General features: G+C 39.3%; 3 protein-coding genes across 12 annotated transcripts in view; 2 read left to right on the top strand and 1 right to left on the bottom strand.

Moving 5' to 3' along the window:
- LOC136257385 (centrosomal protein of 162 kDa-like) overlaps positions 1 to 10,846 on the top strand; it is a 108,048-nt gene extending 97,202 nt beyond the window's left edge. Inside the window, exons 17-19 of the mRNA XM_066050568.1 lie at positions 4,846 to 4,898; positions 4,951 to 5,032; positions 10,560 to 10,846. Of these exons, the coding sequence (XP_065906640.1) occupies positions 4,846 to 4,898; positions 4,951 to 5,032; positions 10,560 to 10,670 (246 nt within the window). The 3' untranslated portion in view covers positions 10,671 to 10,846. The remainder of the gene's footprint in view (positions 1 to 4,845; positions 4,899 to 4,950; positions 5,033 to 10,559) is intronic.
- Positions 10,847 to 15,667: 4,821 nt separating this feature from the next.
- Positions 15,668 to 18,699, bottom strand: LOC136257376 (uncharacterized). Its single transcript, XM_066050552.1, has 3 exons — positions 17,539 to 18,699; positions 17,399 to 17,482; positions 15,668 to 17,005 (listed from the first exon to the last, which is right to left on the bottom strand). The coding sequence occupies exons 1-3, from the start codon at positions 18,631 to 18,633 to the stop codon at positions 16,007 to 16,009; spliced, it is 2,178 nt and encodes a 725-aa protein (XP_065906624.1). The 5' UTR covers positions 18,634 to 18,699; the 3' UTR covers positions 15,668 to 16,006.
- LOC136257381 (uncharacterized) overlaps positions 18,697 to 24,732 on the top strand; it is a 43,843-nt gene continuing 37,807 nt past the window's right edge. For 9 of the 10 annotated variants that reach the window (XR_010701940.1, XR_010701939.1, XR_010701936.1 and 6 more), the window contains exons 1-5: positions 19,429 to 21,475; positions 21,988 to 22,088; positions 22,406 to 22,605; positions 23,537 to 23,588; positions 23,664 to 23,929. Coding sequence is in view for 2 of the 10 variants with exons in the window: in XM_066050558.1 (XP_065906630.1) it covers positions 21,293 to 21,475; positions 21,988 to 22,088; positions 22,406 to 22,436 (315 nt within the window). In the remaining 8 variants the exon portion in view is untranslated. Of the gene's footprint in view, positions 18,855 to 19,428; positions 21,476 to 21,987; positions 22,089 to 22,405; positions 22,606 to 23,536; positions 23,589 to 23,663; positions 23,930 to 24,732 lie in introns of those variants that run through there. The other variant, XM_066050559.1, reaches the window with a different exon arrangement.

The raw sequence follows: 24,732 nt of genomic DNA, 5'->3' as shown, positions 1-24,732 counted from the left end.
ATTGTATGTGTGTGTATGGTGGAGGAGGGGGTTGGTGTTTTTAACACCCTGCCCCGGGCCTGAGCATTAACCATTAGCTGGTAATGATTATGGGTTGGATTACTGAACTCAAGCTTGCTCCAACCTTCTATTCTTCAGCAATGCTTTTTTAAGCATTTTGCAGATTCCATCATTACTGTCAAACAAGACACTATAATCAATGCACGACATGTTATCCAAGGGTCAGACCCAGTTGAACCAGACAAAATATGACCTGGATGACTACTCTATTAGCATAGTTTGATCATACCTCAAAAGTATAGAGTAGATAACTATTTTCTTATCATACTACAGTGGAACCTCAGTTATCTGGACCCCACTTATCTGGATTCTTGGTTAACCGAACCTCAGAATCGAAATGACTGCTCTATTAGAGTAGTGACTGTTCTATTAGGGTAGTTGATAATACTGAAAATTTTTAAAAAGTGCTTCAAGCTATTTTAAGGTTGTTTATCAGAGATACGGACTTTTCAGACTTATGGACCATCCCTGGTCCCAAGGGGTTTGGATAACAGAGGTTCCACTGTACATTTCTATGGGTAGGCTTTAAGACAGCTTGAAAATGTTACTAGTCATCTTATTAGAACCACACACAATTTTTGTGTCCACTTTGTCAACTAAAGTAAGTGTGTGTACACTATTACAAATGGGAACATGGAAAAGTGTCCTCATTATCAAGGTGTCCACATTTCAGGGTGTTTTTTATGTGGTTCCACTGTACATATTGACTGGTAGACATTTACTATGTTTTACTACATTACACATAGTACATGTGTATACAATAGGTGAAGGAACTTGAGTGTGAAACAGAAAATGAGTTGCTAGTGGTGGCAAACTTGATGGAGTGATTAATGAAGAACAACGTTTACAACTGGAGCAGAATATTAAAGAACAAAAACTTTACTAAATGGTTACCAAAAGGTACACACCAACTTGTTTAGTGTACAGTGAAATCTCATTAATGGGACTATGTGTGGGATGATCACAATATTGGGTCATGTAGTACATCTTAGCTATGTATGATGTGGTCTACTTGACATGGTCTCTTATGTATTTACCTAGGAGAATGAACGAGTGTATGAGGAACTGACTAAAGCTAGGAATGAATTGAAGACTATTCAGACGAGAGCATTTGAAGAGAACCAACAGCTTGCCAATGCTAAGTGTGTGTGTGTGCATGCGTGCGTGCGTGCGTGTGTGTGTGCGTGCGTGTGTATGCGTGTGTGCCACTTCACTTGTTTGAGGCACTACATACTCAGTCCTATCTTTGTACAGCAGTCATCAATACTGATACTTAAAGTCAGATAACACTCCATCACACTACCCAGGGTTCTGCCCTGAAAAATTCCTGAGTGGTGGCCTAAAGTTAACATGAACTGATATGCTGTGTGTTATATTAGGGTATATTGCATGTGTATCAGTGATATATGTAAGAATTGTACTGGTCGGATTTAAGAGGGTACTTGTTGGTTTTAGAGGTACTGGTCATATTGAGCCACTGCCTACCGGTGTGGGCAGAACCCTGACCACCATTTCTTGGTCACACGAAAAGGCCATGCAGTACTCCAAGCAAAAGCTGCTTAGGCACTATCATCGCCCATATGATCAAGGTGTTAAAGCCAATGAAGGTGTCTCTCCATAATAAAATCAGCAATCAACCACTATGCAAATGCACACAGCACACACACACACACACTGACAGTCACACACAATATTATATTATGAACCTTACTATTCCATTTACACAGGTGAAGTATGAAGAACAAATACGAGCTCTGAAGGAAGAGTTAGAGAAGAAAAAGACAGTTTGTGAGATATACTCAGAAAATGGCAACAGAAAAAGTTCTCAGTATTCTGCTGATCTTTCCACTGAAGTTGCAGAGCTCAGGAGAGCATACTCCATGCTGCAGCAAGAACGAGATGCTTTGCTTTCAGCTCAACATGTCAGTGCTAACAACGCTGAAATTACTTCTTTAATTTTGCAAGAAAATGCCACTCAGTTAAACTGGTTTGTGATAATTACAACTATAAACTTGTTATTTAGGCCACATTAAGACCACTTCATTATAGTTACCATATCAAGCTGTATTTCACTAGACCCTTAATTTTTGTGAAGAGGTGGGTAGTTCAAGACCAGTCAAGTAGGTTGCAAACAAAGCTAAGATGTTCTTCATGATGTCACTAATAAGACCACCTCATAATAGTGACCATGTCAAGTACGTCCCAAACATAACTGAGGTGTACTTCATGACCTCATTAATAAGACTATTTCAAGGGTTATCTGGCAATAATCAGCATACTAGTTGTATGAAGGTAAGTTTTAAGCCTAGCTATGGACTACAGACTATGGACAACAGTACCACAGTAGATAAGTTATAAACGTTTACTGAACTTCCTTATTTGTTAGTACAATTAACAATGTCACAATAAGCATGAAACATAGCAGCTCCTTATTTGTTCATCCTCTTCCATGTCATTTATATTTCAACTATTCCTATAGTTGAAACAGTTAGAACTTGAGATGATTCGTCAGAAAGTGAAATATGAAATGAAACTAGCAGAGTCTGAGGCTCACACTAAACAGCTACAGATGAAGTAAGAAGAAGAGGTGTGTAAAGTGTTCAAGTTTTAAGTCTCTCTATATGAGTATCACAGAGTGTATAACAAGATCTTGTGATGTGTTTGTCATTCTAAATGTTATCAACAGATTGCTGATATCCACCATAAACATCAGCTGATGACAAAGCAACTGATTGAGCAGTACACATCACACCAGTCTGAGTCAAGTGTAACACTATTCAAATCACAGTTAGCTACATAACAGGTTAGTGACTGAATCAGCTATGATAGACCCTAATTTGAACAATGTCCGTATGTCTTTGATTTCCTAAAGTATAAGATCCTTTAGGAAGAGGTCAAACTGTTTAGAAAATACACACAACTCTTACAGGTGACTATATCACGGTTGAAACAACAACTTCACAGACACAAACAACAAGATCAACTGTTGGTGTGCTCCAGACAAAAGGAAGACCAACTGAGCAAGGAAGTGAAAGTATTGAAGGAAGAGTTACTGCAAGCAACCAAAGGACACAGAGACACACTCCTGTAAGTGTGTGTGTGTGTGTGTGTGTGTGTGTGTGTGTGTGTGTGTGTGTGTGTGTGTGTGTGTGTGTGTGTGTGTGTGTGTGTGTGTGTGTGTGTGTGTGTTAGGGCTGGGCGATACTGCCATTTTAGTATCACGATCAATACTAAAGCCACTATTCACGATACTGAATAGTTCACGATACTTACAAATAAGTCAATCATAGCTGGTGCCACATAGCATATTGCTCTTCATTTCTGCAGGAAGTCCTTATAGGTGATAGCAAACTAGCCACTATCATCCTTGTTTACAGTAACAGTTATTGTAACACATGCTTTGAGGTTGTTATGGTGTTCACACCTCTCTGCAGGGGAAACCAGATGGGTGGACTTTATCATTTACAAGGATTCTTAGCCAAGTATTGCATAACAAATGGATTTTTAATGACAGTAATGTACAGGCATGGTATCACGATAGTTAATAACAAAATATCGCGATATATCGCTAAAACAGTAGTATCGCACAGCCCTAGTGTGTGTGTGTGTGTGTGTGTGTGTGTGTGTGTGTGTGTGTGTGTGTGTGTGTGTGTGTGTGTGTGTGTGTGTGTGTGTGTGTGTGTGTGTGTGTGTGTGTGTGTGCATGTGCATCTGAAGTTCCAGGTGGGACCTCAGGTGCCCACACCTTAAACTGTGAGATATGGCACAACCTCATGCAGGTAACTAGTTCTGCCCCAGGAGATTTGTCTGCACTGATTTATAGTACCTGAGTAGTACACAGGTGTCCCAGTGCTGGTCTACTGGGTAGGCATAACTGTGCTGGCATGGCAGCTGAAAGTGTGGTGTGTGCTCCATCCTTTATAGCCATAAATACTTCATAGTGTTTGTATTTTCTGCCATTGTTCTTGTCATGAGTCTGGTACCATACCATAGTACTCTTGTCCCTTATCATGTGGTGGAGACCAGGCTGGATAGGGAGGTTCCCTCCTTCAAGCCTACAACAGGGCATTGCATCATACATTTACTCAAGTATTACAGAAGGATTTGGACCTGGTTGATGATCCCCAAACTCCTGTATGTTTCCTAAACAATTGTCCACCCTATTAGTTCAGTTGGCCAGTCTTCTAGTGGGTTACAGAGCATCTGTTTCTAATTGGGTAGCCCTCCATGGGGGATTGGAAGGACTGTTCATGTTGGACATGTTCTGTGTGTGTATGTTGTGTATGTAAACAGTGGCGTAGCCAAGGATGGGTCTGGGTGGACATTGTTCTATGATGAAATATACAATGGTGACTGAATTACAATTATCTGAGTCAGGCTGGAGTTTAAAGAGTTGTGTACAAGTACAGGAGAACAAGCAAGGAGGTGTAATTGGTTAGTTTCCATTTCTAGCTTCTACATCATTCATGCAGTAGCAATAGACTAGTGAAATAAGCTGCAGGAACAGCAGCGTGTATTATATTTATATGCATTTTTGAAACAGTTTTTTAACCAAATGTAGTTATGTAGAGTCCACAAAGGATGGACTTGTATTTTGTGTCAGTTAGTTGCGTGGGATGAAACATGTGGGTGAGTGTGCCCATCCCTGAAGGTCTGGCTATTCCACTGTATGTAAAACTGATACTCTAATATAACAGTCAGAAAATGTGTCTTAAGAAATATTCCTGTACAGGAGTAATGGTTTATTTATTATTTGAAGGTTGTGTGACTCTTTTTTTGCTTTAGGAAATGCATCACTTCCATTCACTACTATTGAAGCTAACTACCCTGGAGAACAGGTATAAAATACAGTAAAATTACTGCTTGTTGGTTTATATTTTGTGTTAACAGAATACTTCAGTATGAGACAAGACTTCAGTCTCTACTCACTACCAACCAGTCAGAAATGACTGACCAAGTCTCTATACTTCAGGTATAGTGTGTGGTGTGTATAGGGGTTTAAGGGTGGTGTATACAGTGGAACCTCTTGAAAGAAGGTAACCTAACCAAAATTATTGATGTGTTATTATCGTACAGTATGACAGTACTGTATAGTAGGAATTTAAAAAGTTTGGGCTTTCTGACGAGAAGGTTACAACCAGAAATCTGTCTCGTAATACCTTCATCCTTCCTCGGCATTATTGCATGGTTAGGTATATTGAAGCCCAAAAGTGTCTTCAAAGATGATTTTGATAATTTATTAGCTGCTATAAATTATTGTTTATGGACATTTCTAATATCCAACTGGCTGACTGACTAGACTGACTGACTGACTGACTGACTGACTGACTGACTGACTGACTGACTGACTGACTGACTGACTGACTGACTGACTGACTGACTGACTGACTGACTGACTGACTGACTGACTGACTGACTGACTGACTGACTGACTGACTGACTGACTGGCTGACTGACTGATGGACTGACTGACTTAAGGACTGACCCATCAATTAACCAAACATTACGTTATCCAAACAGTAGAAATGACTGTTCTATTAGAGTGTCTTGTCTAATTCTATTGAATTATTGAACAGAGTTCTACATGTTATAAACACTGCTGCACGTTTGTACTGTAAATATGGCGTGGGGGTGGGTCAAGAGGCTAATACAGCACAAGGAAAATTTGAGGGTTGTATTTGCCTCAACGCACCTCCTGCAGCTGAGTGCTGTAGTTTTGTACACACAAGTATACTTTAGGTAGTATTACTATTGTACTTCCTGGTTGACTTGTCCAAACTGCTTCAAATTTTGGAGATTTGACTATCAGTAAGCATTCATATAATCTATTTCTAGTTGTAGAACAAACTGGTAGAATCATAGATATACGACTCTCAATAGGGATTGATGGGGATTGGAAATGGTGTCACATGCCCAGTATTCTACTTGTACATTTGACGTCACTGGTTATATACGAAGCACATTTTGTGTGCTATTACTTTGAAGAGCATGAAAAGACTAACTTTTCTTCTCACTAGGCTTTGTAAAATATGAAAGTTCTGTAAAGTTGAGTGATATAGTTGCTTTGGTGGAAACCACTGAGTGGCCTTTCCCACAGAAGAAACATGTTATATCATGCCGTTTCGGTATCGCTTCTACACCAAGGTAGGTTTCTGTTCCTGTAGCCTCTGCACACACTTTCTGGCATCAACGATACATGGCTTTTTAGAATACCTTTGGTCATTAGAATTCATAGGCGGGGGACCAAGGGGTGCTGTGCCCCCCTGGCCATTCTCTTGCCCCCTTGCACCTATAGTACTATATTGATGCCAGAAATTAGAATCAGATATAGAATCACACAGTATAGAAAGCCAATGGGCAAACAGAAGACAACAGATATAAATGTATTTAGCTAAACTGTACACTGTATTAAAGAAAGTGAGGCAAATAACTTTGAATTTTTGTGCAAAGATCGAGATACTTTAATAGAGCAGTGTTTACTCTAATAGAACAGTCGAAATTCTAATATCATCAATTTTACAATTTTTACAAATCATAACAAAACTAGCTACTGTAATTTGCTTTTTTTTTCATTGTAAAATAATTTTCGTAGGCAAAATTTGTACAAAAATTTCTTGCACAACAATTTTTATACAAGATCAAACTACTATAATAGAGCAGCCATTCATGTAAATCATATGAATATACTTTTATACTGCAATTTTTATCACGAAAGATTTTTGCACAAAAATAGAGTGAATTACGGTAGTCCTTATTTTAATTTAGTATACACTTTACCATCAAACAGGTTTATCTCAGATAGGCTAACCAATCTTGCAAAGCATACACTTTGTTAGCTAAGCGCTATCAAAAATGCTCTCAAATTAAACCTTGGAGGTCTAGTTTTTAAAATTTTTTTCTTCAACTACAGTCTTAACAACTGTATGTCCATCATTCATCCAGCTATATGCTGAATAAAGTTATGCAAATGAATATAACTTGTGTACTAGAATTCCATTCTTATCCTCTTAGCGGAATAAACATTGTTGTGCACTAAAACTTGTTGCCACCCCTTGGCCCCCCTGACAGTGTCTCCTAGATCCGCCTATGTTAGAATTGAACAGAATTGTTTGTAAGTTGTGTTTTCTTTATTACAACTTTGCTCGGTGCTGAAATACCCTCGTGTTTCTGTAGTCTCGCATGGCCAGACCGCTTTTTCTCCCATGGTGTTTATCAATTGGAATTATAAATGCCTGCTATTTCCAATCGATAAGTGCTGTGGGAAAAAAAGCAGTCTGGCCATGCGAGACTAGTGTTTTTGTTCTTGTGACTTTGCACAGTTGTTGTCTAGTGAAACTATTTGTCTTTCAAGTATTAATCTAATGCTCAAGTAGTTCAACAAAACTAGTAGTATGGTGGCACACTTCATTAACGGGTTCTAACCCCTCTCGCAAAATTTGCAAAACTCCATTAATGGCCAATAAATTTAGTATGCAGTGCAAATTACGAGAACCACATGCCAATTTGAAACACGGCTATTTGAGCCACATGACACCATTTCCAATCCCTGTTAAGAGTCGTACATCTATGGTAGGATTAATTTGGCTAGTTTTAGTGATCACAATGTTACACATGTGATCATTAATGCTGTCTGAGTGTTGGGGTTGTTTTGGTGAAATTCTTTACAATTACTGCCAAACTGTACTGTATTTGCCGAAGTATTCACACTGTATTTGCCCAATGATGTGCATAACTGTACTGTACAATACAGTTATGTAGCTACTTTGCTACTGTATGGAAATACAGTATGTAGTGGCACTTGATCCTCTCACACCAAGTGCAATATGAATGGGATTCAGTTATTTGAACTTTTCAACTATCTGAATGCACTCAGAATGGTCAACCTAATACCATTCTTTAGACTACAACAAGTTTGATATTGAAATTTGATTGGCTGAAAGCGTGGTCTCTAAATCTCGTAGAGCCACACTCATGTCCAATAGAGACCACGTTCTGAGGCGATACGAAACAGGATAACTACATGGCCTGTAACATTGGCAACACACCAGTGTTTAAATGGCTAGTAACAGCTGTACTGAATTACAGGGAGGTGTAATGGGCTTGTTTGTACTAATCATTGCTACATTACTTGTTTACAAGCAGCTGTCGAGGAACAACAACAGCAACAATGAGTTGTAGTCCAGTCACTTGAGTCCAGTACTTCTAAACATAGAATGCTCCTGTAACATTTGCAACGCATGGGTGTTTAAACAGTAGCAACAGCTATGCTGAGGTCCCACCATGTAGAGGGCTTGTTTCCAGTAACTAGCCATACATTTCATTTACAAGCAGCTGTCAACTCAAGGTACAATAACGAGTTGTAGTCTAAATAAGTTAGACATGAAGAACCACTGGGTTCTACGGATTTAGAAAACACTCAAGCAAGCCCTTAGTAGCGCCCTCACTGAGCTCAGGTGCTACAGCCCAGGACCTTCGAGTTTTCTAAATCCCGTAGAACCCTGGTTTTGACGTCTATCTATTATTTTGGTGTAGTTCACTTCACTAATGATCAATTATGTGTAAGTGTGAGGGATTTTACAAGCTAGTAGGATCCAGTGGGTCGCGTCATATAGGTCACATTTTCGCTGGGTTTGATCCGCTATATAGATTATCCAGATTTGTTCACGTGTGAAGTAAATTAAAATTAGTTGAACAATACGGAAGTGTATAAATGTGTCTGATACAAACCAACTTTTTGTGAACCACGCCCACTTATCATGATGACTGCAGCCATATGTGCAGCCACTCCCATTTATCAGTAGTATTGCAGTCTGTAGATGTGTATGAACCTATTCCCACAGGATTATGTGGAGCCATGCTCACTATTTGATTGGTCTAGTCTTGTAATAGGCCAGCCTCTTTCGTGTGCCACACCTGCTTTAATACTTGGAATCAGTGGCGGAGGAAGTAGTTGATATGAAGGGGGACTGGGCTGATCCAGACTTATTTCTATAATTTGGTAAGGTGATCGTGCATGAGACCAAAAAAAAAAAAAAGGTCACAACCAACTGACAAGAGCTTTCCACCTCACTAGCTACCATTTCTAGCTGATAAATTACATAAAAATCTTTACATAGCTCGCTACACACTGACTACTTTATTAGAGTGACTGCTCTATTAGAGTATCTCGATCTTTATCGAGGTTTTCAGCCCCACTCCAAGAAAGATAATTTTGGTGTGATATCATTCTGAGGGGGGGGCTTCAGCCCCTTAGCCCCCCCTTTCCGCCGCCTATGCTTGGAATGTGTTGTACTACTTGTAAGTGTGGTGTGATAGGTAAGCACAAAGCCACACCCACTTGCAATAAAATGCAAAGGTAAATACGATTGTACAAATTAAAGGTAGCAATATGAAAAAACTCAACAAGTAAGGTTGATAACGATATCAGTCAGTGGGTATGGTTTCATGTAAGCTTGCAGATAGCAAGATACTTGATACATTAGTCGAACACCCAAAATGTAGCTCTTGGCATATGCCTCAGCTTTAATTAAATCCAGTGGATTGCTATCCACTGGATTTATCTGATCATCATCTGGATCAGCAGGTCATCTGGTCATATCAGCAGGTCATCTGGTCATCTGGATCAGCAGTAGTGACCTGGTTTCAATGCTGATAGGATCATTGCAATATAAGGTGTTCAAACAAGGGAGATTAGGGAAAGTTAATTCCTACATATCATATTTTTGTAGCGATCCCTATGTAAGAGGTTAACACTATATGATGTAATGTGTCTACATTAATGTGACCTAATTTTAGAAAACCATCGATATCCGCACAATTTTCAAAATACGTTTTATTTGTTCTTTGTTTTCTACAGGGACAGAGGAGTGAACTAGCTAAGTTTTAGCTTCATAAGTTAAGCAGCATTGGAAATACAGCACTAGACAGCCGGACGGGCAAATAAATCAATATGTACAGAAGCTATCGAGAAAATAATCTACAGGCGCTTACATAATCCATCATAACTTACTGATACAATGGCGTACGGATTTGAATCTTCGCTCAAAGTGTTCGCCATGAACTTGTGCATCCACCAAGGTATAGTGTTTGCCCCAGGCATGCTTCTGTGCTCGAGAAGGAAGGAAAATTCACTGAAAAACGATTGTTGGTAAATTCTTTTGTCACGGCAACATAAACAAACGTCTGTAACTTTGATATCCTTTCGTGTATGGAGATAAAATAAAGATTTTTGTACTCCCTATGAACAGGCAAACACGATGATGCTCAAGATTTATCCATTGGAGGCTTACTTCGCCCACCAGTGAGGCAATAAAAACTTGTGTAAATTTTTTTTCTGGAGCTTGCGTTTTTTACCTATAATTTTTAAATGCGTTTTATTACAAAAGTACTGTTGTGCGTATATTGACGGTTTTTCCAAAATTCGGTCACATTTTGTGCTTTCACAAATTTTAACATGTCACATAATACATTGTCTTATTATGACTGTGTTCTCATTACAGGAAGAATGGACTAGAAAGCTACGTGGGAAAGATACAGAAATAGAGGGTTTCCGAAGAGACCTTGATGGGATAATTAAAGCTCTACAATTACTTTATGATCAGTCTAACTAAACTCACTATGAGACAATGTTCAAATAGATACAATGATCACATCCTGATATACATGAATTATAAACTGTTTATAGTTTACAGGGGCGGATCTAGACTTTTAAAAAGGGGGGTTCCACTTTGAAATTGCAACTTCAGCCTAGCTGTATAAGTTGAAGACCAAAAAAAAAAAAAAAAAGGTCATCACCTGCTGACAATAGCTGCCACCTCACCAACTATGTTTCCATCCTTATTTATAACTAGATATATAGCTTGCTACACTGCTCCTCAAAAGACTACTGTGACTGCTCTATTAGAGTATCTCGATTTGACTGCTCTATTAGAGTATCTGCTCTATTAGAGTATCTCGAGTGAGAGAGGCTTTTCAAAAAGGGGGTTCCATGGAACCCTTGGAATCCCCCCTGGTTTAGTACAGACCACAGTCATGGGTGTACAGTTTAAGTAACATAAATAATGCCCCACGTTGTGGTGTAGTTCTCTAAAGTGAATTCTCAAAGTCTGTTGTATTAATTTTATTGACTATATAGACTATAAGAAATAGTGGGAATATTAATCAGTTATATAATAGATAGCCAAAATTATTTACCATATCATGTGACGTGACTGGACTGTGTACTGTTAATGTGATTTGTGTATACCATATATGTACAAACTTTTGAAGTATATAATTTTCATGGATCAACAGGATTTTTATCAAGGAACACTTGTTTTTCACTGAGGTTACCTAGTAGAATGCATAGAGCTACTGTAACCTGATAATTGTTAATTTTTTTTAAGGATGAAAATGTTAGAGTTTATACACTGACAACAACAGTTTTAATCAATAGAATACACAACTAATGCACTGGGTACAGTAACAATAGAACAATACAAAAAGAACAGTTAAATTAATACTTTACACCAGAAGACTTACAATATAAATTACCTAAAGCATGAAAACCTATAAAAACAACCACAAGTGCATATAATTACAACCAATGAAATAAAGATTTCTACAAACACTAAATATGTGTTCCTATAAAATGTCACACTTCATGCATATATTCATAAACATATATACTTTAAAAGTGCATTCTTTAACACTCCTCACTTAAGAATAATGTTCTGGTATTTGTTTAACTCCCATCATTTCACGTAATTTGCAGAACCATTTGCAATTAAGTGCTTTTGTAAAAATATCAGCAGTCATTTCTTCCATAGCACAATATTTTAGAGTTACAGTTCCCTTATTTACTTGTTCACGAATAAAATGGTATTTGATGTCTATGTGCTTGGCTCTACCATGTGACTGAGGATTTTTTGTCATTGTGATGGCAGATTGATTATCTTCAAACATAGTGGTTGGTATAATGGGTGCATTCCCCAATTCAGACATTAACTGTCTAAGCCAAACTGCTTCTTGTGCTGCACTGGCTAAGACAACATACTCGGCTTCAGCAGTTGACAAGGCAACACAAGGCTGCCTCTTGCTGCTCCAGGTAATTGCTCCTTCACTCATTTTGAAAATGTACCCTGATGTTGACTTTCTGTCATCAAGATCTCCAGCCCAGTCTGCATCACAGTAACCGACACACTGTTTGGTGCCTTTCTTAGAGTAAACAATGCCATGGTTGGCTGTTCCCTTTAAATATCGCATAACACGCTTCAGAGATGTCCAATGTTGTTTGGTGGGATTTGAAGAGAAATTAGCCAAAGTACTAACAGTGTAAGTGATATCTGGCCTAGTGCTTACCGATAGGTAAAGCAAAGCTCCAATTGCAGATTGATAACGTTGTTGATCAAGGCAATCTTCACTGTTGGAAGATTTTGTAAGCTTTGCCCCAGGATCAACAGATGTGCTAACTGGCTTGCATGCCAAACGTTTGGAGAATCTTACTAATGTAAACTGGTTGTCCAATCCAAATTCTTTCAGAGCTCTCATCTTGGAGGATTTTCATTCCCAGGAAATGGTGCAATTTTCCCATGTCCTTAATATCAAACTTCTGCAAAAGAGCATACTTTATTTCTTCTATTCTCTTTTCATCCTTTCCAACAAGGATGATGTCATCAACATAAACACCAATAAAGAACATATCTCCTCCTGCATCTGCATATATGCAGGATCACTCTCGGATTGACAGAAGCCCATTTGCTTAAGCTGGTAATCTAAGGCCACGTTCCAGCCACGAGGAGACTGTTTAAGGCCATAAATGCTCTTCTTAAGTTTACAAACAAGATGTTCTTTGCCTTTAGCAGCAAAACCTTCTGGTTGCTTCATGTAAACCTCCTCAAGCTCGCCATTCAAAAAAGCTGTGGTCACATCAACTTGATGTAGCTTAAGACCACACTGGACAGCTGATGCTATCAAAACACGGACTGATTCAAGCCGAACAACTGGACAAAATGTCTCATCATAATCAGCACCGTATTTTTGTGAAAACCCCTGGGCAACTAATCTCGCTTTGTATCGCTCTATCATTCTATCTGCACCAGTTTTGATCTTGTACACCCATTTGCTTCCTACAGCTTTTCTACCTTTGGGTAGCTCAACTAGGTTCCACACTCTGTTATGGTCCAATGAGTTCATTTCAGCATCCATAGCTTCCATCCAGTGAGAGCTTTCAGGGCTGGATAAAACTTCCTGAAGAGTAGTGGGTTCCTTTCCACTTTGAGTACATGCATTTGCTCTCTCTCCATAAAAATCTGGAGGTTGCCTTTGTCGTTCTGACCTTCTAAGAACAGGTCCAGTAACTGACTGGCTAGTTGGTTGCTCCTGGCTAGGTATCTCACACTCTGAGAAGTCTACAACAAAGTGATAATCAGTCTCACTATTTGCTTCTGGTTCAAGCACTCGCTCATTTTCACAAAACTTCACATCACGGCTATAAAACACTTTGAGGCAATTTGTATCATAAAGCCGATAGCCTTTGGTTCCGTGACCATACCCAAGAAAAATACATTTTCTTGCTTTGGAATCAAGCTTTTGCCTCTCGTCTTTCGGAATATGTGCAAATGTACCACAGCCAAAAACTCGCAAATGTTTCACCCTTGGCTTTTTATTTGTCCAAGCTTCATAAGGCATCATCCCTTCAAGGGCTTTGGTTGGGCTCAAATTTCTCAGATAAGCTGCTGTAGATAGCGCTTCACCCCAGAATTTGTGAGGAAGTTTGGAATCAATAAGCATTGAGCGAATCATTTCTACAAGAGTTCTATTAAGCCTCTCTGCAACACCATTTTGCTCAGGTGTCTTGGGTACTGTGTGTTCATGAAGTACCCCCTCTGTTTTCAGAAACTCCTCAAATTTGTTTGAGGTATATTCCCCGCCATTATCTGTGTGAAGCACTTTCAATTTTTGCCCACTCTGTTTCTCAACCAAGGCCTTCCATTCGACAAAACGATCAAACACTTCAGCTTTGTGTTTTAAGGTATACACCCAAACATAACGTGTTTTGTCGTCAATAAAGGTAAGAAAATATTCAGCACCGCCAATTGATTTTGTGCTAATTTTTCCATAAACATCACTGTGCACCAAGTCAAGTAACTCCTTCGAACGAGTGCCACTTGAGGTAGGCATTGGGTTTTTATGATGCTTACCACCAATGCAGGTTTCACAAAAACTTATCTCCTTTGATGCATCATAATTAAAACTATCAACAAGCCCAATTTTCTTAGGCCGTTTTCTCCAAGGTGTCCATAACAGCGATGCCAAAGAGTTTCTTTACTCTCCCTTTTGTCAATGCTTTCATTCATTAGCTGGTTTTGACTTTGCTTGCAATTTAAATAGAAAAGGCTACCCAACTTTGTAACTATAGCTAAAGCCTTCCCCTTTTTGTTTAATATTATGCAAACATTCTTGTTAAAGCAAACTGTTTTACCAGCTTCTGATGCTTTGGTAACACTTAGCAAATTATAAGCAAGCTTAGGTACACACAAAACATTATTTAAGTTGCACCTTTTGATTTTTCCACTTGGTAGTCTTGCTTCTAGTGTGACAATTCCCTGACCAACAGCTTCCAGAGTGTGTCCATCACCTAAGACCACTTCTTGTGGCTTCTTTAAACTAACAAATTGTTTAAATTGCTGTTGATCATTGCACATATGGCAAGTGGCTCCTGAGTCAACAATCCAATTGTTTTTGGACTCTGAAGAAGTTAACAGAGCATGAGTAACTACCAGTGCATCATCTTCACTACTTCCTTGCTCCAATGTAACTTTGTTTGCCTTGTGTTGCTCTTCTTTCTTGGCATCAAGCCTTCCTTTCTTCTCCTTATCAAGGGTTAGTTTACGACAGTTATGTTTGAAATGCCCTGGCTTTCTACAGTAATGACAATTAAATGGCTTTTGACTAAACTGAGTCTGAGATGCCAGTGCCTTGGTATGCCCACCTTCCTTCTCTCTTTTGTCTTTCAGTTTGCGCTCTTCATGTAGTAGGCACTCTGTGACAGTTTCCATCTTAGGTACTGTTTCATTTGTCTCTAAAGCAGTGACCAACATGTCAAAGGAATCAGGTAAGCTTGCGAGTAAGTGCACTACACGGTCTTCTTCAGACACAGGATCACCAACAACAGCTAGGGCATCAAACACCTCAGTCATAGCTTTGATATGCCCTTGTACAGACCCTCCCTCCTTTAGGCGGAGTGCATAGAGTTTGCGTCGAAGTTCCAGTTTATTGGCCCAAGTCTTCTTCTGAAACTGTTCAGACAATTTCTTCCACACAACAACTGGATCTTCTGGCTCCCCAATAAGATATAGCAAAGAAGGTTCAAGTGTCAAAACAATCAGTGCTAGAGCACGCTTCTTGCCTCAAACTTGGCATACTTTTCAGCATCATCTTCTCCTGGAGGAATTTCTGTTCCATTAACAATGCCCCATAGGCTGTCCTTCATGAGTGCCATTCTGCATTGCACTTTCCAAGTGGGATAGTTTACCCCACAATTGACACAGATTTTAGCTCTGCCATGATGCTTCAAAACAAGCACAAGTTCAATAGTTTCTTACACAGAGACTGGGGAGCCTGGGCCCATAACTTGTTAGAGTTTATACACTGACAACAACAGTTTTAATCAATAGAATACACAACTAATGCACTGGGTACAGTAACAATAGAATAATACAAAAAGAACAGTTAAATTAATACTTTACACCAGAAGACTTACAATATAAATTACCTAATACAGAAAACCTATAAAAACAACCACAAGTGCATATAATTACAACCAATGAAATAAAGATTTCTACAAACACTAAATATGTGTTCCTATAAAATGTCACACTTCATGCATATATTCATAAACATATATACTTAAAAGTGCACACCATACAAAGATATACAGTAGTTATACAATGTTACCCTCTAGTAGTTAGTGTATTAGTTGAGCTTGTCCCAGTTCCACTGTAGTAAGACTGGATGATTTAGCGTTAGCCCTACCCCCTCCTTTAGTACATCCTCTAATGATTATAATGGCATTGTTGTTGACTGCTGCTATAGCTACACATGATCTAGCTGATGATAATGATGAAATGTTCTTCCATGACTTGCTAGAGTCATCATACATCTTAATATCTGATGTTGTTGTACCACTTTGATTTACTCCACCAACTACCACTGGTGGGGATGAGCTGGGGACTAGGGCTGTATCCCAGTGAGTGGCATCAGTCATTGTAATCCATTTGGTGGGTGTGTCACTACTTTGTTGTTGGTCACCCGATCTTAAGATATCATCAACAGGTATCTTGTAGGCATTTGTGCTGTGTGTCGTAAAGTCAGCCGTATCAACACAACCCACTATGAGTAAATGATCATCAGTAATAATGGGTGTAAAGCAAACCATCGGCACAGGAAGATTAATGGACACTTTCTGCCAGTGAGAATTCTTCATCCAGTTGAGGACTTCAATATCATCTTGTATTACTGGTGTGTTGCTGACATACTTTAACCCTCCAGCAACAATAACATGCTCCAGGTGAGTAACCACCCCTGGTTTGGACCTAACTGAGAGAAGGTCAGGATAATGAGATGTCCAAGTTTGATTAGTTTCATCAAATGTAGAAACTTTATTAGTCACCATCTTAGAAACAGACAGGCGTCCACCAAAAATAGCTAACTTTCTACCAATGATGTGAGGAACACCATAATAGTGACCTGAGGGAGGTAACTGATCCCAATGGTCAGTGTTGACATCATAGACATATACTTGATGTATAGCATCATCAACTGGACTACTCCCACCAGCAACATAGACCTTCCTGTCTTGTACTGTGACATATGCATCATACATTGGAGCAGGAAGATTGGCCAGCTGAGTCCATTTTATGTGGTACCTGCCACTGGTAAGTGCTGGCATTAGTGGAGGTGCCTCCTAAGTGGATAATAATATTTGTAAGTAGCTAAATAACACACAATATCTATCACTTACACATATAGCTGGTAATGGATACAAAAATCTATTGTAAACTGAACTACAAGTTGTTACCATTCTTTGGCAACACTTTTTGATGTCAGTAATCTAGTCAAAAAAAATTCACCTAAGCAAAATGTAGAAGTTTTAAAGTTGGCTAATTGGCTATAGCTGGTTGTAGTGGGTTAGATAGGTGACCATATTACACTGTATTATACCATGATCAGTTGATATTGGTAAATGATCATGACAGTGTTTAAGTGTAGTATTAAATGGTTATGGGTTAACATGAGTATAAACTTTATCCTCCACACATGACATTTCCTATAGAGTACTAACATATTAGTGACTTACTACTTTCAATTTTGATGTCTTTGTTGTTGGTCCTCCTAAAGTTACTCTGTTAAGTTGACTGGCTACTTGTTGTGTTGGTACACTCTTTGTAAGATAACAATACCATATATGGTAATGATAGCAAAACAAATAACACTTACCAGCTGTTGGTTCAACCGGTCAACTTCAAATTTCAACTGGTCATTTTCTGTTTTTAGCTGTTTGTTTTCTGTCTTCAATTGGCTGTTTACTAGATCTTTCTGTCTGTTTTCTCCTCTGAGCTGATCAATCTCTATATCCTTCTGCTCCACTTGTTGGTGTAGAGTGATGACGTCTTGTGGGGACTCCTTCATGTAAACATCCTTGCTCACTTGGATCCTCTCACAGACAGCAGTTATGGTTGGCCTCACAGCAGGATCATAATCCAGACACTCCTCCACCAGTGGCCTCAATACTTCAGCCTCTCCTCTCATTTTGTCCAGGCACTGCTGACGACGTTCAACTTCAGACAAGGCTACCATCTTTCTGGTCTTGCGATCATACTGGACTAGATCAGTAGGATGAGGCCACTTTTGATTAAATGTGTGGAGGACTATTCCAGCAAAGGAAAACACATCCATGGGAGGGCCATACTCTGGGTTGTCAGTCAATGATTCAGGTGGCATAAAGTCAACAGTTCCTGGAGCTTTAGTCATTGTCTTTCTACTATCAGCCTTTATCACCTTGGCCACTCCAAGATCACTGATCTTTGCCACATGATGTGCTGTCAATAAGACATTATTGGGGGAGAGGTCTCGATGGACGATGGGAGGGTCGTGATTGTGAAGGTAGCACAGGCCAAGGGAGACATCATGGACAATTGAAAATTTTATATGGACAGGAATCTTCTCATGTTTATCCACCAGTGAGGTCAAGCTATCCACCATCATCTCCATAACCATTACTGGTAGCCGCATCCTTCCCTGTACACCGTCCGCCCCCACAGAGAGATAATACACACCTAGGAACTGTATGACGTTTGGATGATGTAATGTACTGCATTGACGACACTCCCTCATAAACGATTCCACTGTTCGTCTTATTTCAACGTCTCCCACCTCTTCGACCAGAATGGAGTGGATCTCTTTGGCGGCACATATCGTTCCACAATACTTGACCGCGTAAACTTTCCCATAAGCCCCTCGTCCCAGTTCCTTTCGATCTAATTTGGTAACTCCCTTCAGAACTAGACCTTGAAAATCATCATCGGAAGCCATTTCTCTTGTAAGACAAAAGATTGGCGTGGCCGAGGGCGTGGCTTACAAAATCTTGCGCACGTGCCATCAAAAGTTTCCAAATAGTGCTCATTGTTTACAGCGTGTGCTGTTGTGTGTTAGCGTAAGCTCTCTCAATAATCTATGGTGTTAGAAAGCCGGAGAAAAGGTCTTAAGGGATGCAGACAACTATAAAAGAAGTGGATATTGATACCACAAGCGAAGTAAGTGCAGACTAGTGATCATCGTCGAATATTCCGAATAAACTCTGCAGTTCTTGTTTGTTTTGTGTATTATACCATAGATAATATAATAAGTGTACAGGCACTTCCCACCTGCGGGGCATGACGAGTCATCAAGTCCCCACCCAGTGTACTGTGGGAACAGGTTAATCTTGTGGGAGCCTGTTAGTAAAGCCCAGAAATGCCAAGGTTCAGAATTACTTAGGAGTGAGATTGCCTAAACCAGGCAAGAACTCCAAATTTTCTAAAATTAATTCACACTTACGCATGCACTTTCAAAGGCTGAGAGCAAAAAAATAAATTCAATAAAAAGGTCTTCAAAAATTATAGCCAGTTTTTGCAATAATTTTCCATTACCTACAGGTGTATAAGCTCTTCAGGTATTTTCTTATAACCAAGAAGGCTGGTCGGATAGCTGTAAAGGTCCTCGAGGTAGCTAGCTAGCTAGCTAATGTGCGATGCGTGAGATTAATGGTTTCATGCGTGTGAGCGTGAGATTCGACACAAATGAGTGAGACTCACGCACAATGCGTGAGACTTGGCATATCTGAAAGCCAAGTCAGTACTAAACAGTCAAAAGTCCCACCAGTGGGGTGATTTTTAAGGTCACGTCAAATTAAATCCCGTACTATTCCCTTATGTACGGGGTAGTGGGGCTTAATTTTGATAGGTGCACTATAACTTCCTTGCCATGCCCGTATATTAGCTGAGCTTTTCACACGTCAGTACACTTTCAAGTCATTATATTTACCTGGTCACAGACATAGTAAACTGCATATAAGCATGGTCTCTCCTGCTGACTTTGCACCTTGGCTAGTAAGAAAAGCCCAGATGAAATTTTGGGCTCAATCTGGATATGTAGAAGGCCTAGCCTGTGACCTAATCTAGCAGTCTGACACTGCTAAGATTGCAGGAATTTACCAAATGTTGGATTTTTACTGACTTCATGACACACTGCTTAGAAGACTTTCACTGAGCCTGTACAGTATGCGAGAATATCTGGTAAAGTGCGGAATAATGAAATGTTTTAGTGCTGGCAGTAAGTAGATACGGACAGTGGATGCAAAAATTTATTTGGAATGCTTTAGTATTAGATCCTACAGTACTTATTCATCCAGTAAAGTTCTTGTTTGAATATCATACAGTATGGTATAATATGTATGGCTCATAGGGTAAGTCTCGTGCCCAATTGGGCTCGCGTTGATGCGCAAACACCGTCTAGTGAAATTGCTCGAGTTTCTTGGGCCTGGAAGTGCAATCCAGCCAAAATATTGGCTGGCCATTCAGAGTTGAAGAGTTGCATAATCGTTTAAAACAGTGAAAAACAATTTGAAAATGGCTAGGAATATCAGAATGGGACATTACTAGATGCGATCTCTTCATTTATCGTATTAGTAGAGGATAGCATTTTATTTCTGGTGAAGTGTTGAGAGTCGTGATTCTCGGTCTTATAAGGTGAGTTCAGAAAACACAACTTGACAACAAATGTCTTAAACAACCTAGGCGAATAAATTCTAATAAACGGCCTTAAATCAACTACTTTTTGTCTACTTCCAATACATTGATGCGATTGTCAGCTCTTCGATTCTGATTGGTCAACCAATTTTTTGGCTGGATTACACTTCTGGGCCCAAGAAACTCAAGCAATGTCACCAGATGGTGTTTGTGCATTATTGTGAGCCCAGCTGGGTACAAGATTATAATTTATTACTGTATGGTGTATATTACCAATCTTCCAAATGTGGCCCATAGGGTGAACCAGTAAGCAGGTATTAACAGCTGACAGTGACATGTTCAGTAAACACAGCCAGCTGTTGTTAATGACATACTAGACTTGTGTGGTAATCAGTTTTTGTATGACAGCTAATGCCATAGTCTTGCCCCACCCACTATGTTAGGTAGGATCTGGTGACTAATGTTGCATTTTTTCAGTGAGTGGGGTCTGGGCATGAAATGCACTAATTCCTTTTTTTATTAACCTTTGGGTGCCGAGGGTTACAGTAGTTTGTGCAACTGTGTAAATTTGTTGTTACCACTTTAACTGCATGAGAAGTGAAATTCAGCATTCCTGAGTGCTATGTCCTCCATGTTCTGATTGTCATCAACCCAAAATTACAATTCAATCTTGGCAATGCCACCCCACCTGAAAAGACGTTGTTAAAACCTTACTTATAAGCAGCTTGAGTAATGCTGAGACTTATACCAATAGTATGATAGTGTAGCTATGGGTGATAGTTTGATTTATCCTGATGTGTGATTTGAAACAGTTCTGGTCACAAATGGTCCATTTGTTCAGTGATTATGTTATCAAGTCACAATCAAACATTAACAAAATGGACAGCAGAGTTTAGCTGGTACTATTTCACCATTGTGACATTTCTGCTGTCAACATAAGGACATGTGATGTACGTTAATATCAGATGAGTGTGTGTTCCATTTTGTTGTTGACAGATGAAGAGACTGGAGCTTGTACCAGTCTGGAGGAGATGATGAAAGGTGGTGAGCTGGGTATGGACAAGAAGTTTGCTTCTCTGTCAGAATTGGTGTCTGAGAAGACACTGAATGTTGTGGGCTTTACTGACATGATGGAAATACATCCGAAAGTATGTTACTACACACATGCATGCATACAAACACATGCACACTCACACTACACATGTACACAAACTGTGGTAGCAGTCACACCTACCCAGTGAACCATTAGGAGGATACCTGTACTTGGGATGCACCGATACCACTTTCTACCAGCTGATCTGATACCAATACATTTTGGTGGAAAATTGGCCGATACCTGGCCGATATCAATACCTTACCATAGAGGTATTATTTACAAGAAACAGCCGGTGTCTCACAGCTTACTTAAATAACACTTGCTAAAAAAAAAAAAAAAAGTCTTATAACACTGCTTGTTGGTTCACGACGATCTATCAGCATGTATGGCTTCAACGAATCTTGTTTTGTGGCTTACTGCCCATTCAACTGTGTGTGTGCGTGCATGCGTGCGTGTATGTACATGTGCTACTGTAAACAAACTCACACATGCACTATACTTGTTGCATGCACACAGTGACTTCTGTAATTGTTCCCCTATGTCATTTTGTGATTGTATTGTTAGGGACTTAATGGGAGCAGCAAGGACTGGAAGTGGAAAAACATTAGCTTTTCTCATACCAGCTGTAGAGCTGATGTACAAGTTGAAATTTCTCCCACGAAATGGTCAGTTGTGTAGACTACAATCTATTGTATTCATTGTATGGACATGATTTAGTTTGTCCATCATAACCAGCCACAATGTGGTTATGTTGGTTTGGAGGAGGATAATAAGTTTGAGGGGGAGGGGTGGAACATTGAATTCCTGAGATAATTTTGTAATGAATTCTGAGCAAACTATCTGTTATAGAATCATTGTCTTGGACAGTAAACGTAGTGCTACCTGTGTGTAAAAATGTTGTTGGTTACCTTGAATAAACACACCAGCCTGTCATACCAGCTATTTGTGTTACATTACACACTTTATGTGTCTTGATATATAGGCACTGGGGTGGTGGTGATTTCACCAACTAGAGAGCTGTCACTACAGACATATGGAGTGGCTAAGGAACTACTCAAGTATCATCACCACACACTGGGAATTGTGATGGGTGGAGCTAATCATAAGATGGAGGCAGAGAAGTTGTGTAGAGGTTTTAATATTTTGATAGCTACTCCTGGGGGATTACTGGATCATCTACAGGTAAAGATATAGGCATAGGGGTGATGGCAAGGGGATCAGAGTAAAAGTGTAAGTTGGCCCTAATTCTACCAAAGGCAGCTAGCCTAGAGGGTCTGGCAGGTATGCACCCCCCAGGAAAAATTTCACATGCTTTATTTAATATATAGTATGTACAAGTTGAGCTGGATCCTGAAAAACAGCTAAGAACTAAAAGTGGATTTTTTCTCAAGAGAGTAAACATTTTAGCCAACCAGATGATTAATGGTGACAGCAAAGGTGTCAACAACAGACATGTGTGGTTTGGCTCCATTACAAGTTCGGGAAAGGGCTGCAATAAACACTACACTTTTATGGCGTCCCCATAGGAAATGTATGGTGAAAAGTTTGATTGGCTGTAAATTTTATGTCAGACATTTGAACAAAAAGATTTTGAAATATTTTAGTGGGTCAAGCAGCACTACAAATGAGCCAAATTTCAAGATCATATGTAATTGCATCCATGAGTTATTAAATGTTTTTGAGGATTCAGCTCAACGCGTACATATAATATATTGGGCTATAGTACATTTAAATTCAGGATGCTTGTGAATGAAACTGAAGAATTCTTACACATGTTATTCGCACAAGTGAGTTATTTCTTTACAAATAACTTGCCACCTTAGATTGTTAGACACAGCCCTGAGTGCACTGAGCTAGTGATTCAGCACATTAAAACACTGAGTAGCATTCACATGATCAACTCACAAGTGAGAATTATTCATTTACCTTTTGCAAGCAACCTGAAATTGACTGTAGTGTGCAAAGGTACTAGCTAGCTAGCTAGCTGCCTGCATTGTTCAGTAGGTTTAAAGGTTGATACTGACCATAAAGCACCTTAACTGTAAGTAATGTTCTCTAAGTGTTGAAAGTAGTTACAAAAGCCAAAGCTACATATAACTGTAATTATTTTTAGAGGCACTTACTACAGAAGAAGTGGACATGAAGCTGTTATGGATGAAAGACAGGTTAGAAAATGTTTCTATAAATTGTTGGCAATTTGTTGCCAATCTTGCTAAAAACTGCACGTTTACTACTTTTAGTTCAAATCAGCAAATGTGGTGAGGATCTGGCCTCACTGGTTCCACCTACTCTGACACCCTTGGGTGTTGGTGATTTCACCAACTAGAGAGCTGTCACTACAGACATATGGAGTGGCTAAGGAACTACTCAAGTATCATCACCACACACTGGGAATTGTGATGGGTGGAGCTAATCGCAGAGAAGTTGTGTAAAGGTGTTAACATTTTGATAGCCACTCCTGGGAGATTACTGGATTTTTACACTCTTCACAATATCACTATAACAAGTAAACACATAACTCAATTGCCTAGATATTTGGCACATAGGGTAGGGTATTGGCATACACCTGTATAAAGGCAAATTTACAATTCATTTACATGTTTGTGTTAATTGAAAGTTAATGAAGCCAAACCCAACAAGTATAACAGATTGAGCTACTCTAATAGAACAGTCACCAATGTCTCGGAATTATTGGCCAGGATTTGATACACAGACCCAGTGGTGGATCTAGGATTTTAAAAGGGGTTTCTGAAAGTTGGTATAGGTGAATAAGGCATTTGATGACATTTCTCCAGAAAATTTTGAGATTTTAGAAGCTCAGATCAGATTTTGGGCTACTTTTAGTTAAGAATTATCATGAGAACCAGTGGAACCATGAGAACTGTGAACTGTATAGGGCAAAGATCGTGATTATAAGCTGTAGCTTTGATTGCTCTATTAGAGTATCTCGATCGTTAGCTATAAATATAGCTATGTCCTGAGGTCGTTATTAGTAGCTACGTATAAATGATGTTAGTTAAGTACAACTACATGTATGCTACTGAAATACAGTGGTATATAGGTGTTTGCTATAACAAATTGTCAGTACAACAATGTTTATGTATTTTGACTACAACTGAGCTAAATTTAAAAGGGGGTATCTGTCAAAACCCCAGAAACCCATCTAGATCCACCACTAAGACCTCAACACTTAAATAACCACTGAGCCACCCACCACTTCCTCCCTAACTTTCCATGTTATAAATAAAATTCTTTGTAGATGGAAGTATTGTATAACTTCAATGAAATGATAGAGTACAGTCTCAAGAT

This window comes from Dysidea avara, chromosome 6, assembly GCF_963678975.1.
Source record: "Dysidea avara chromosome 6, odDysAvar1.4, whole genome shotgun sequence".
In the NCBI taxonomy this organism is placed as follows: domain Eukaryota; kingdom Metazoa; phylum Porifera; class Demospongiae; order Dictyoceratida; family Dysideidae; genus Dysidea; species Dysidea avara.
This window is presented reverse-complemented; position numbering and strand designations above follow the sequence as displayed.

Bases quoted from the DNA above. Each gene is read 5' to 3' on its own strand.
- LOC136257376 (XM_066050552.1), bottom strand. From the start codon at position 18,633: ATGGCTTCCGATGATGATTTTCAAGGTCTAGTTCTGAAGGGAGTTACC. The intron at 17,483-17,538 runs GTAAGTGTTATT...TATCTTACAAAG, and splicing joins ACCGGTTGAACCAACAGCTG to AGTGTACCAACACAACAAGT. The intron at 17,006-17,398 runs GTAAGTCACTAA...TTATCCACTTAG, and splicing joins AGACATCAAAATTGAAAGTA to GAGGCACCTCCACTAATGCC.